Source organism: Carex rostrata, chromosome 32 (assembly GCF_964058835.1).
Source record: "Carex rostrata chromosome 32, lpCarRost1.2, whole genome shotgun sequence".
Classification (NCBI taxonomy): Eukaryota; Viridiplantae; Streptophyta; class Magnoliopsida; order Poales; family Cyperaceae; genus Carex; species Carex rostrata.
In genome coordinates, this window is record NC_135949.1 from 3125280 (window position 1) to 3137377 (window position 12098).

Sequence of the window (12098 nt, forward strand, 5' to 3'; positions counted from 1 at the left end):
TTGTACCAGTGCTTGCTTGCTTGCTCGGTTCTTTCATGACTAACCAGGCTGAGAATTGTTGCCTTTTTTGTTTCCTTGATATGTGAATTGAATTGTTAACTAACTTTCGTATACTTGGAATGAATATGTTTGCTAATTTAAGTTATATTTTGTTTTACTGTTTGCTTTCTCGAATTGTTAGCTAAATCGCCTTTGCATAGTCCTACCAGCATAATGTACAAGTTTTCAAGTGATTATGTACTGAGGTATCCATAGAATGAGGTTAGAATTGGAAAATTGTTGAAGGATCCCGATACACTTGCTCGGACCATTTCTGTCAAGTTAATTCTTTTTTGCTCGATGCTAATTATGTGTATGCAATAATCTATGTTGAAAAAAAGGAGCAGATTCCCTTGAAATTATTAATTCGTTTTTTCTTCACACCTGTTAATATTATAAAATAAAGGATGCATTTGTTGCTGCTTCATTTGGCATTTTCCCTTTCACATTATTTATTGTTATTCCAATTATAATATCTTCTTTCGAAAAACTGCACATATGATTCTTGATTCCATTTAATTAGAAGTTTTCTTTATGAAACCGAGAACCTTGGTATTAGTACATGCCAATACTTCAAATGGTTACAAAGTTTAGGCCTATGCTGATAACAGAAAAAGAAAAAGAAAATATTATTAAGATGTTACTTCTATAATTGTAGGGAGGTTTAAAAAAAATTAATCTTGGACCTATAATTGTGTAGTATATAAGGTGAACATAAGACTAGTGTCTTCTTATAATTGTACTGTTGCTTTTATTTATTTATTTTTCTCTTGGTGAAATTCAGGGAGGCTATGATTCCTTGCATCTTACTTGCTTTGGGTGGTAATCTTGTTGATGGTATGTGTTTTTTCTCTAACATGTTATCTTTTTGCTAATAAAAAGGTATATTACGCCTGATAATATATTTTAGATTTTATAGTGCTCATATTCAAATGTTGCTTCTGTCTTGAGGCTCCTATCTAGAAGAACAAACCTAATTTTTGTGTTTTTTTAGGTTTAGGAGTTGGAAGCAAGAGGTTGGGGTTGCATGCCACTTAATTTTACTTTCATATTAATTTATTGCAAGTTTTGTGCTATTGAATTGTCTTATGCATGTTATTCCTTTTTATGAATTTGTTATGCTTCCTATTCCTTGTATATTTTTTAAATATATATTTTACAAATAGATGATCATGTTTATCTTTAAATTAGTGCATGCACGTTGATGCTCACATTAATTATTTTATATTTAAATTAGAATTATGAGTAATGAAATTGTGATCATGATAGATCACCAAAAAAGGAGAGACATGGAATGGAATGCTCACTGGGTGTATATAATTGTGATCGTCTGTAATATATGTAATAGCAGTGGTGTTGCTCACTGGGTACTTGAATTAAGGATGATGGCTTACAGACGCCAATTCAAAGCACAAAATGAAACCATGTGAGGAATGGGAAGTCCTTCGGCAATATGCCGGGACACATTTTAACATAGTAGTTTAGGTTTCATAAAGTGCATGGACTATATGGATCGCTGTTTTGATTCGATAGTCAATGCGCTGCATGATGCTAAAACTACTATGATAAAATCTCTACCACAATATGCCTCCCTGGGAGCTCTCTTAAGAACACAAAAATAGCTTTTCTTAAGAACTCAAAAACTTAACAAGCAGCATAACCACATCAACAAAATTGCACAGTATTGAATACGATATTAACTACCATTTTACACAAGTGAAAAGAAAGCTTGGCAACTAGCTGACATTAATCCTAAAGTAAAAACTGATCAAACTCCAGAAATAAAAAGTAAACATCCAAAAACAATCACAACTCATTTTTAATTTTAGTTATCTTTTTTCATTACACACCCTGTCACCCACAACTAGAGATAGGTCAGAGAATTGACCTAAGATTAATGTTGGTATAAAAGAAAAAGAAAATTTTAGTCCTCCGGCTGCCACCTAAGCCTTGCTATTTCAGTTCTGCACAAAGAATATAAGAATAATTGACAGGTGTTAGCAACCTGAAAGTAATTTTGCACAAGTGTAAAAGAAGATTATTAAAGAATTTACCAGACAACTATCAACCCTAAACACCATGACATCCCATAAAGGTTGGGAAATATAGCCACAGAAAGTATGACCAGCATGGTACGAAAGGGATAAATACCAGTAGAACAGTAGTGCATCAAAAGTCCTAGCTTATACCAATTGGCACAGAACAAAGCTCCACGTAAAAGAAAACACACAGAAGTACATTAAATTTTCCCGTTTGGCCATATTACCAAAATTAGATGAAATAGAAACAGTTTTAAGCAATTGCAGACAAGGATTGACTAGGGGTGGAACCAGCATAGTATGGTAGGATAAAGAAAAATTACAAGATATGACACAATTTTGTAATAATTTTGTAATCAAAGCAAATCTTAACAATTATACCCAAAATTTTCATTCCCCCCCAAACAACACTTCAATATAATTAAAAAAAAAGAACAAGATAAATTTTATTCATTACTGTAATATGTTCAATAAAAATCCTACAAACATAATATAAAACGTCGTTTGCCTATTCAGATAGACAGAGATGTCAATTTTTGATTCTACACTAATGGCAATCAGCAACATTTAAAATAAAAAATAAATAAAAGGACATGAATTTGAATCTCATGTCAGACACAGACATTATACATGTATCTGTGGTACATAATCAGGATATACGCAAAACTTGAAAGCCAAACTTTAGATGGGTAATAAAAGAATATTGAGAGCTGCTGACAATATGGTGCCCTGATGGAACTCAACAGACTATTAACAGCAGTAACAGAAAGAACACCTTTCAAGGCCCCGACAACTGCTTCTGCTGTTTGTATTGCAATTCCTTCCTGTAAAAAAAGCATGTTAATAATTAGTATTTCTAAATTCAATATTTGGAATCAATAATTTAAGTGTGCAACACAGTAAATTGTCACCATATACCTTGATTCTTAATTTACCTTTGATACCAAGGAAGACATACTACCAGTACCAGCTGACTGCAACGAGCTTTGTGTATTTTGACCCGACTGAAGAGCAGAGGTTCGTAATTGACCCGATGAACCACCCAATGCCTGTGCTCGCATTTGGACTAGATAAACAACACTGACCATGTGACCTCCAGGCCCCATAGACTGACGCACAACACCATGTGGATCGCCTGGGCTTCCTGTCAGTATGATGGTGGGAATCAAATTAAGCACTCAACACATTATTGTGATTCCATTTTATATAGATTTTGTTCTTTTTCTATTGGAAGCTACAAGTTGACCAGTCTAATTGACTTCTGAGCACGATACAACACTATAGAGTAGAAATAGATGATGTCTTAAATTTGGCCAGTAGTTATCATGGACAGACTGAAAGCAGTTACACAGATCCTACATGGTTACAATCAACATGTTTTCATGAAAATAGAAATATTAGGATCCATAATACCCGTCAACTCTCGGGAAATAAGAATCTATAAACCACATCATGTCAATTTTCTGTACATTATCTAGGTTTTGTTAACATCTTCAGTTACCTGCAGGTTGATTTGGTTGGGCTGCATTTGGATCAACTGAGAGTTTCATTAGCAGCTGTACCAGACGGTGGTAGAGCAGTTCCAGTAACACCTGATACCAAAGAAATTGTCAGAACTAAAATGATACTAGCATGAAGTGAAGGATTTAATTCGGGCCGAGTTGGTTTCTCGTTGCTCAATTAGCAGCTAGCATGATAGTTACTTTGTTAATTAAAAAAAAAAAAAAAATTCAATTTTTCTTTGACTTGTATGTTAGAATTGTATATAGGATCCTCACTGGAAAATGGTCCAGCTACTCCACTAACGATCTGATGACCACCACCAAGCAAGGAGCTTGTTTGTAGAGGGAAAGGCTGAAAATCAAAGCAAAGAATAAAATAGAGAAGCTTAGAACCTTTTAAGTGTGTGTGTGTGTGCATGTGCGCACGTATCAACATGATGATACTGACCTGAACCATTATAGGATTGGGGCCATTAGCATTTATGTAAACCAAAGGTCCAGAATTCACAACAGACTCCTGCAGATTCAAAAAATTAAAAAGCTCAAAAAAAGAAAGAACAAATTGACTATAGCAAAGGAATGTTACTCAACCCTTTCATACTCTCTCAATGATGCTACATCGACTTCATTAACCTACAAAAATTGGCAGTCATTATTCCCTCCATAAATAAGCTAGGATATAATCAAAATTGAACTAAATTAATTGGTAGATAAACTTGTTGCTACTGCCATGTGCATAATTTTTATGTCTTATTCTTCTCCTGTCATTGTGCCAACTTGCTTTTAGGTCAAGTAGAAGTAATAGTGATTTTTATATTGTTAGGTACCAGGATTAAAGCTTACATTCTCAAGATTGCAACATCCTAATTTAAACTCATGAATTGTGGTCTGTGATAGGTTATACAAAATCTCAATTTATAAAACAAGTACGAGTTGCAATATCACTGATTACTACAGCCATCAATAGATGGCAAGTGCATTACTACAATATTTGAGTTTTCTACCAAGCAGGCTAGAATAGTCAGATATGCAAATTCAGTCGAAAACGAACCATGAGATCTGCTTCAGCAATAGACTACCGAGTCGAAGAGTACATTAGCTGTGGGCTCTCCTCCATAAACAATGTCATAATAAGAATGTCTTATCAAGTGAATGGAGCATCTCAATGAGGCTACTAAATTAAACTAAACTTTTGGGTGAAACTTAATTATAAAATGCTGAGTGCTTCATGTACAGTAATGGCAATTCAAATATTAATTGATGAAAGTTTCCCTGATTTGTGGTAGTAACTCAACCTGATTCAACTTGGAACAAAAGGTAACCATGACCCAACCCACAGAACGAGTCTGATTTGGAATGAAAGGTTTAGTATGGAATTAAATTTAGCTAAGAATAAAAATTTAAGGTGCAACATTTTTGTTTCCAGTTTAAAAGCACAAAAATATTTAAATGAAAGAAAAGAAAATACCTTGATTCATAAGGATCTGGAGGAAACGTGAGAGAAGCCATGTCAGGTGGCAGCCGGAGGTCAGTGCCCTGTGCAAACTCGACAGCCCTGTGTGAGAGAGGAAAGAGCAGCGAAAAGGGGCATCAGTACGATTGTAGCGAGAGATAGGACCGCGGGATAAGACACACTGAGAGAGAGAGAGGTCTTCGCGTTTTCTCTTTCGCGAGAGAGAGAGGGGGAAGGGGGCCGGGGCTGGATCGCAAGAATAAAAGAGGATTACTGGAAGCCTCCAGTGAATTTGGGCGTTTAGAAGCATCCTCTTTAAAGTTATTCCAAATTTAATTACCCTTTAATCAATCAACGGTTGTAGTTGATTCAGCCAATAGTTATTCCTGTAGCAGCAGTCCATAGAAGCATCCCTCATAAATCAAATAGTAAATTTATTTCTATCGAGGGTCTTCGAGGGGACTCCTAAATGTTGCTTGTGGGTCAAAGGAAGACATCATTGAATAGAACGCTGCAAAAAAGTGTTGGACAAGAGCTTAATTTTGTAGCAGCAACAAACAAGTAATATAAATATGAAATGTTTATTTGTCGAAACAGGTAATTTTGCAGCTTGATTAGTCAACAAATCCTACCAAGGCTTATGGTTACATAAAAGCAAAAAAATTCAGTGGTCTAAAATCTAAATATTAAAATAATAGTAATTATAATAATAGGAAAATTTATGAACCTGATTTGATTTATGTAGATCCCCAATTTTAATGGCAGTGCAACGGCAGTGAAGAACACGGATATAAGTGATGAATGGCTATGTCAGGGCAGTCTCAATTGATGGAATCAATCCATCTGGCAGAACACAAAGCAATTTACAGTTTTCAATTTCCAACCTTGTAAGTGTTGAAATGCTCCGTCGGCCGATATGTGGCTTTCCATGAGAGGAATCACCAATTGGCTCAATAGATTCCACCAACTGTAGTCCATCCATTGTTATTGATTTAAGGACTTTACAACTGGAAATTTCGAGTGTAGCCAACATATCCAGATTCCCTAGTCCAGTAATCAACTCAAGGCAGCGACAACCAAAAATCTTCAATTTCTCAAGCTGGGAGGACAGCTGCTCTAGCTGTAGAACTCGAAAACCATGACAATAAGAAACGGCGAGGTGCTTGAGAGTGTGAAGATTGTTGAATGGAAGAGATTGAATCTTGTTACAGTGATCTAACAAGATTTCCAACCTTGCAAGTGTTGAAATGCTCTGTTGGCCGATATGTGGCTTTCCATGAGAGGAATCACCAATTGGCTTAGTAGATTCCACCAACTGTAGTCCATCCATTGTTATTGATTTAAGAACTTTACACTTGGAAATTTCCAGTGTAGCCAACATATCCAGATTCCCTAGTCCAGTAATCAACTCAAGGCAGCGACAACTAAAAATCTTCAATTTCTCAAGCTGGGAGGACATCTGCTCTAGCTGTAGAACTCGGAAACCATCACAACGACGAACAACGAGGTGCTTGAGAGTGTGAAGATTGTTGAATGGAAGAGATTGAATCTTGTCACATTTATCTAACAAGATTTCCAACGTTGTAAGTGTTGAAATGCTCTGTCGACCGATACGTGGCTTTCCATGAGAGGAATCACCAATTGGCTCAGTAGATTCCACCAACTGTAGTCCATCCATTGTTATTGATTTCAGGACTTCACACCCGGAAATTTTCAGTGTAGCCAACATATGCAAATTCCCTAGTCCAGTAATCAACTCAAGACAGGGACAACCAGAAATCTCCAATTTCTGAAGCTGGGAGGACAGCTGCTCTAGCTGTAGAACTCGAAAACCATCACAACGATGAACGATGAGGTGCTTGAGAGTGTGAAGATTGTTGAATGGAAGAGATTGAATCTTGTCACATTCCTCTAACAATATTTCTTGAATTGATTGTAAGGAACATGGATCACACATCCATCCCGGCACAGTGGCAGAAGAATAGGATCCTACTCCAAGTATTTTGAGGTTAGGATGTGGCTGGAGGGATTCTAACCAAGAAAAATCGGCATATTGGACACTTATTCCTGATTCGAGGCGTATTCCCAGCATTGATTTGGCAGGGTCAACCCACCAATCCTTATAATCACGATAACAGTTTATAAGCAAAGCTTCAAGTTTGCACTTATTTCTCATGTTAGCACACTGGGCATCTTTTAAATTACTCACTCCTCTAATAGTGAGATTTCCTTCAAGGTCCGTCATATCCTTTAACCAACCTACATTTGTAACTTTCAACCATGCTTTCATTGTCTTTATTGCTGGAAAATTAACAAGCCCATGCGGGAGATAATGCAATAAATTACCTGCTTCAATAATTAATCTCCGTAAGTTACTAAGTGAACCAATACTTTCAGGTAGATATTTAAGGTCATAACAATCAAGAATTAAAGTCTGTAGATTGTAAAGGAGGCCAATGGATAATGGCAATGTTTTAAGAGATACAGACTTAATATCAAGATAGGCTAGATGTTTCAACTCGGAAATGGAATCTGGAATTCTTGTCAAATTATATCCTTTCAATTCCAATACCCTGAGTCCTTCAAATTTTGTGAGGTTACATATTTGAAAATCTCCATAGCATCCTCTCATATCGATAGAAAGGGTTCTTAAACCCATCAGATTTTGTTGGAGAACTTGATTTACATATCTAGAGAAACCACCTACATATAAATGACATGCTTCTTGCAGAATGTTTTCCTTTTGAATATTAAGTGGTTGATTGATCTCCACTGAATAATGTTCATTCTCAGAATTAAGTCGAGCAAGATCATGGATTATATCGTGCAACTTACAACGTTCTTTAGATCCACTTGAAAAATCATCAACAAAGGACCTCTGTTTTAACTCTTCGTAATATTCAACACCAATTTCTGTAATTCTTCTTTTGCCCTTGGACTCAATGTAGCCATGAGAGATCCATAACTCTATCAAATTCATCTTTTCTAATAAGTAATCTTTTGGGTACATGGAGCACAATAAAAAACACGGCTTAAGGTGGCCAGGTAGATGAGCATAACTGATCTGAAGTGCTGGGAATATATCATTTGATGGATAGGACTCCCAAAGACCATTTTCTAGAATCTCTATCCACCTTTCTTCATCTGTTTCATGCCTAAGGAGGCTTGCAATCGACTTCACGGCCAATGGCAACCCACCACACTTCCTCATAATATCCTTTCCCATATTAACCAAGTGTGGTGGCATAGTGTCACTTGTACCAAGAAATGCATAATGCCGAAACAACTGCCAGCACGAATCTTCAGGCATATTAGTTGGCCTAAAACAGGTCGTTGTTTGCATGACATCTGCAACCTTTTTATTTCTAGTTGTGACGAGAATTCTGACCAGCTTTGCTTCTTTAAAAGGAATCGTTAACGAGTCCCAAAGACTTTGATTCTCGTTCCACACATCATCTAAAACAAGCACTATTGTTTTTCCCTTCACAGTTTTTGCAAGCTTCTCTTGTAATGAACTCAACTCACTCAATCCGTAATTGATTTCGGTGACTGATTCAATGATTGCTTTAGTGAGTCTCCCAACATCAAATTCTTCAGAGACACATACCCACCCACATAACTCAAAGCAACGGGTTACCCTCTCATCTTTGTAGACCAGTTGGGCAATGGTGGTTTTTCCGAGACCACCTTTTCCGATAATTGAAATGACTGAAAAGGGCTTTTCTTTATCAGATAGTAACAAATTGATTACCTCCTCTATTTCAGCATCTCTTCCAAAAATGCTTGCCTCATCTACCATGTGACCCGTTGGGGGTCGTAAAAGTTTATTGTTCGGACGCCTCGCCCCATCACTCTCCCTTAATTGAAGAGCCTCACGATGCTTTGCTATTTCATCAAATCGACTTCTTATTTTGTTAAGCCGATCAACCATGTCATCAGGAATTGGAACAATGTACTATCCAAAAAGAAATGTATATATTATATAAGTATGCCAAAATTCATAATTTGTTAACTTAAAAATGATAATTAGATTGAAAATGTATTATATTATGTGACCACTCTGATGTTAGATTGGAAAAGCTGATAATATAACAAGTGACCATACATTCCGGTGGATACCAATCTAGCTAAAAAATAAATAAATAAATTCAAGCATCCTCTATTAAGTTTTAGTGCAACACAAGAAGAAAAATAACACTTGGACAATTAATATCTAAAGCACGAGGTACTAACCTCCATCTTCTTCCTCTTGTGAGAACCTGAAGCTTCAGAAGCCTTTCTTGCCTCTAGTTGGACTCGGGTGACCTCATACCGGTACTCGCCGAGCACATCCTCAGCATCATAAGCGACCTTCTTCAGCTCCTTGAGCCATAGCTTTACAGAACGATCCATGATCTCCCTCTCCTCAGCATCGTATAGTGTGGCCTTGATCCACTCCAGAGTTCGCATCAGCCTCTCCAGATCCTCCTCAACAGCTCGAGCACGCTCCCTTTCGGAGTTATTAGAATTTGAGGAAGAGGAAGAAGGAGCCTGCATAGAGGCTTTAATTGAGGGGAGCAAATTGGTGGCTAGAGAGAGCAGAGAGGTTATCAAATTCCCTGCCATTTTGATCTGTAGATTTCTTTGAAGAGCTTATTAGGAGAGAACCTTAGATCTGAGTGGTGAATGTGAGAAATGTGCGTAAAGTAAAGAGCACCAGAGTGTTGAGATCTGAGGAGAAGTGGTGTGGAGAAGACTTTGTACAGTAGTCAGTGTTTATTTTTTATTTAACGAGAGTGGGAATGAATATTTTAGGTGGAGGGGGGTCTTTTTATTCTCCACTAATTAATACCTTTAGGAAAGCTCTCTTCTTTTTCTTTGAGAAAAGCTCCGTTAGTTGTGAACTTGTGATAAAGGAAGAATTCAGAGTAGGTTCCGTGGAGGAGACTTTGTACAGTAGTCAATGTTTATTTTTTATTTAACGAGAGTGGGAATGAATATTTTAGGTGGAGGGGGGTCTTTTTATTCTCCACTAATTAATACCTTTAGGAAAAGCTCTCTTCTTTTTCTTTGAGAAAAGCTCCGTTAGTTGTGAATCTTGTGATAAAGGAATTCAGAGTAGGTTCCGTGGAGGAGACTTTATACAGTAGTCAATATTTATTTTTTATTTAATGAGTGGAAATGAATATTTTAGGTGGAGTGGAGTCACTAATTAATACCTTTACAAAGCTCTCTTCTTTTTCTTTGAGAAAAGCTCCATTAGTTGTGATAAAGGAATTTCCGAGTAGATTTGATGGGCATAGTGTTTTTTTTATTTTTGGACCCGTGTCAGTCTCTTCGCTCCTTCTTACTAATTGCCCGTCTTTAATCTTCTTCTCTTTAGTTCCACCGATCATTCCCAATTCAACCTCATCTCTTACTGATCGCGACCCGGGTCGTGACATCTTAAGCGTGTTTCATTTCAATTGACAGCGAACCAAGGGCAATTAATCGCATATTAGTCGTGACCATAGAAATAATTGACAGTGAACCAAGGTGAATTAATCGCCTTCTGTTAGAATTAAAATTGGTTATATATTATATCGGATGAGGTTTTTAATTGAAGAGGTCATGCGGCCTTTGACTTAATTATTTATTTTTAGGGAAAATTGGTTATTGGCCACTCCAAAATCTTTAAATTTGAAGAATGTCATTCTGAAATTTAAAATTTTAATAATGTCACTCTAAACTTCATTAATTTTTAATATTGTAACTCCATATAATTAATGATTAAAATATCCTCCATTTTTCTCATCTTCTTCTACCTCCTCTTTTTTTTTTTATATATTCTCCTTCCATGGCCATAGCCATGTTGAAAATGGAAAAAAGAAGCTCTCAAATTATAAAGCTGAATGAAAAATTAACAAAATGAAAAATGGTTGAATACTGAAATTTCTTGACAAGGGAATAATTTAATATCCAACTCGAAATGTGCAGAGATTCAGAGAGCTAATCAATACTCAACAGTCAAGTATGACGAATCCATGCCAACCCATTACTCTTTATAACTCAAAAGACATATAGTGCACAGTAGATGTGCTACTAATTGTTATACAGTTGTATCTGTAAATCCAAACCGTACTTGTTAATTTTAACAATAATCTTAGGGAGAAAATCAGACGAATAAACAACACATCCAAAGAACTTGACAAGTAAATTATAATTAAATAAATCCAGAAGAGGTAATGCAGAGCTTAACTTCAACAAATACAAAATAATAACTTTTAACTAACGGTTGCACCAAAGATAACTAACATTAATTACCTCAACCCACCAAAATGAACTTAAGCCCAGAGAAACAAAAAACAACAACAGCAATAACGGTTCACTTGTGTTTGATCCCTAGAGTGAAAAGCAACCCTAATAAACAGCATCAAAATTTACTTCTTTATAATTTGAGAGCTTTTTTTTTTTTTTCATTTTTGACACGGCCATGATCATGGGAGGAGAATATAAAGAAGAAAATGAGACAGGAGAAGAAGAAGAGAAGAAGAAGGGAGGGTATTTTAGTCATTAATTATTTGGAGTGGCAAAATTAAAAATTAATGAAGTTTAGAGTGGCATTATTACAATTTCAAATTTCAAGATAACATTTTTCAAATTTGAAGGTTTTGGAGTGGCAAATAACCAATTTTCCCTTATTATTATTATTATTATTATTATTATTATTTATTTTTATTTTTTTAAATCTAATAGGTGTACTATTATGTGTTGAAAGTTGAAAGAAAAAAAGGAACTGAAAAATAGAAATAGTAATTTTCGTTTGAGCCCTCAAGTTCACAAGTATTATAAATAGACTAGTATCGTGTCCGTGCATTGCAACGGAAACATATTATAAGATTGAATAGAATATGAAGAGACTTTTTTATTTAACAATCACACAAAATAAAAAAATAAAAAAAAAGACAAATTGAAAAAAAAAACGGAAATCCAAATAATAAATAACAATAAAAGAAACAACAACAAATGAAAAAAAGATCAAATATAACATGATTTTTTGTTTAAAATATCATTGCGATTCAATATCTAATTTTTTCTACAAGCGAG

General features: G+C 35.6%; 1 protein-coding gene across 7 annotated transcripts; it reads right to left on the reverse strand.

Annotated features, from left to right (window-relative positions):
• Nucleotides 1-1668: 1668 nt before the first annotated feature.
• LOC144548092 (putative disease resistance protein RGA3) lies at nucleotides 1669-9773 on the reverse strand. 7 transcript variants are annotated; one of them, XM_078296777.1, is made up of 9 exons: nucleotides 9267-9773; nucleotides 5761-8988; nucleotides 4632-5544; nucleotides 4029-4213; nucleotides 3857-3932; nucleotides 3580-3670; nucleotides 3014-3222; nucleotides 2854-2902; nucleotides 1669-2003 (listed from the first exon to the last, which is right to left on the reverse strand). In XM_078296777.1, the coding sequence occupies exons 1-2, from the start codon at nucleotides 9636-9638 to the stop codon at nucleotides 5839-5841; spliced, it is 3522 nt and encodes a 1173-aa protein (XP_078152903.1). In that variant the 5' UTR covers nucleotides 9639-9773; the 3' UTR covers nucleotides 1669-2003; nucleotides 2854-2902; nucleotides 3014-3222; nucleotides 3580-3670; nucleotides 3857-3932; nucleotides 4029-4213; nucleotides 4632-5544; nucleotides 5761-5838. The 7 variants fall into 7 exon arrangements, with proteins under 7 accessions (XP_078152903.1, XP_078152904.1, XP_078152901.1 ...); XM_078296778.1 differs by having other exon boundaries at nucleotides 2997-3222; XM_078296775.1 differs by lacking the exon at nucleotides 1669-2003 and having other exon boundaries at nucleotides 2012-2902; nucleotides 4029-4097; nucleotides 4182-4213; nucleotides 5049-5544.
• Nucleotides 9774-12098: the final 2325 nt, after the last annotated feature.

What these genes read in the sequence shown, in the direction of transcription:
- LOC144548092 (XM_078296777.1), bottom strand. Translation starts at nt 9,638, where the DNA reads ATGGCAGGGAATTTGATAACCTCTCTGCTCTCTCTAGCCACCAATTTG. An exon ending in ACAAGAGGAAGAAGATGGAG is followed by an intron (nt 8,989 to 9,266) that starts GTTAGTACCTCG and finishes CTTTTTGGATAG; the next exon opens with TACATTGTTCCAATTCCTGA.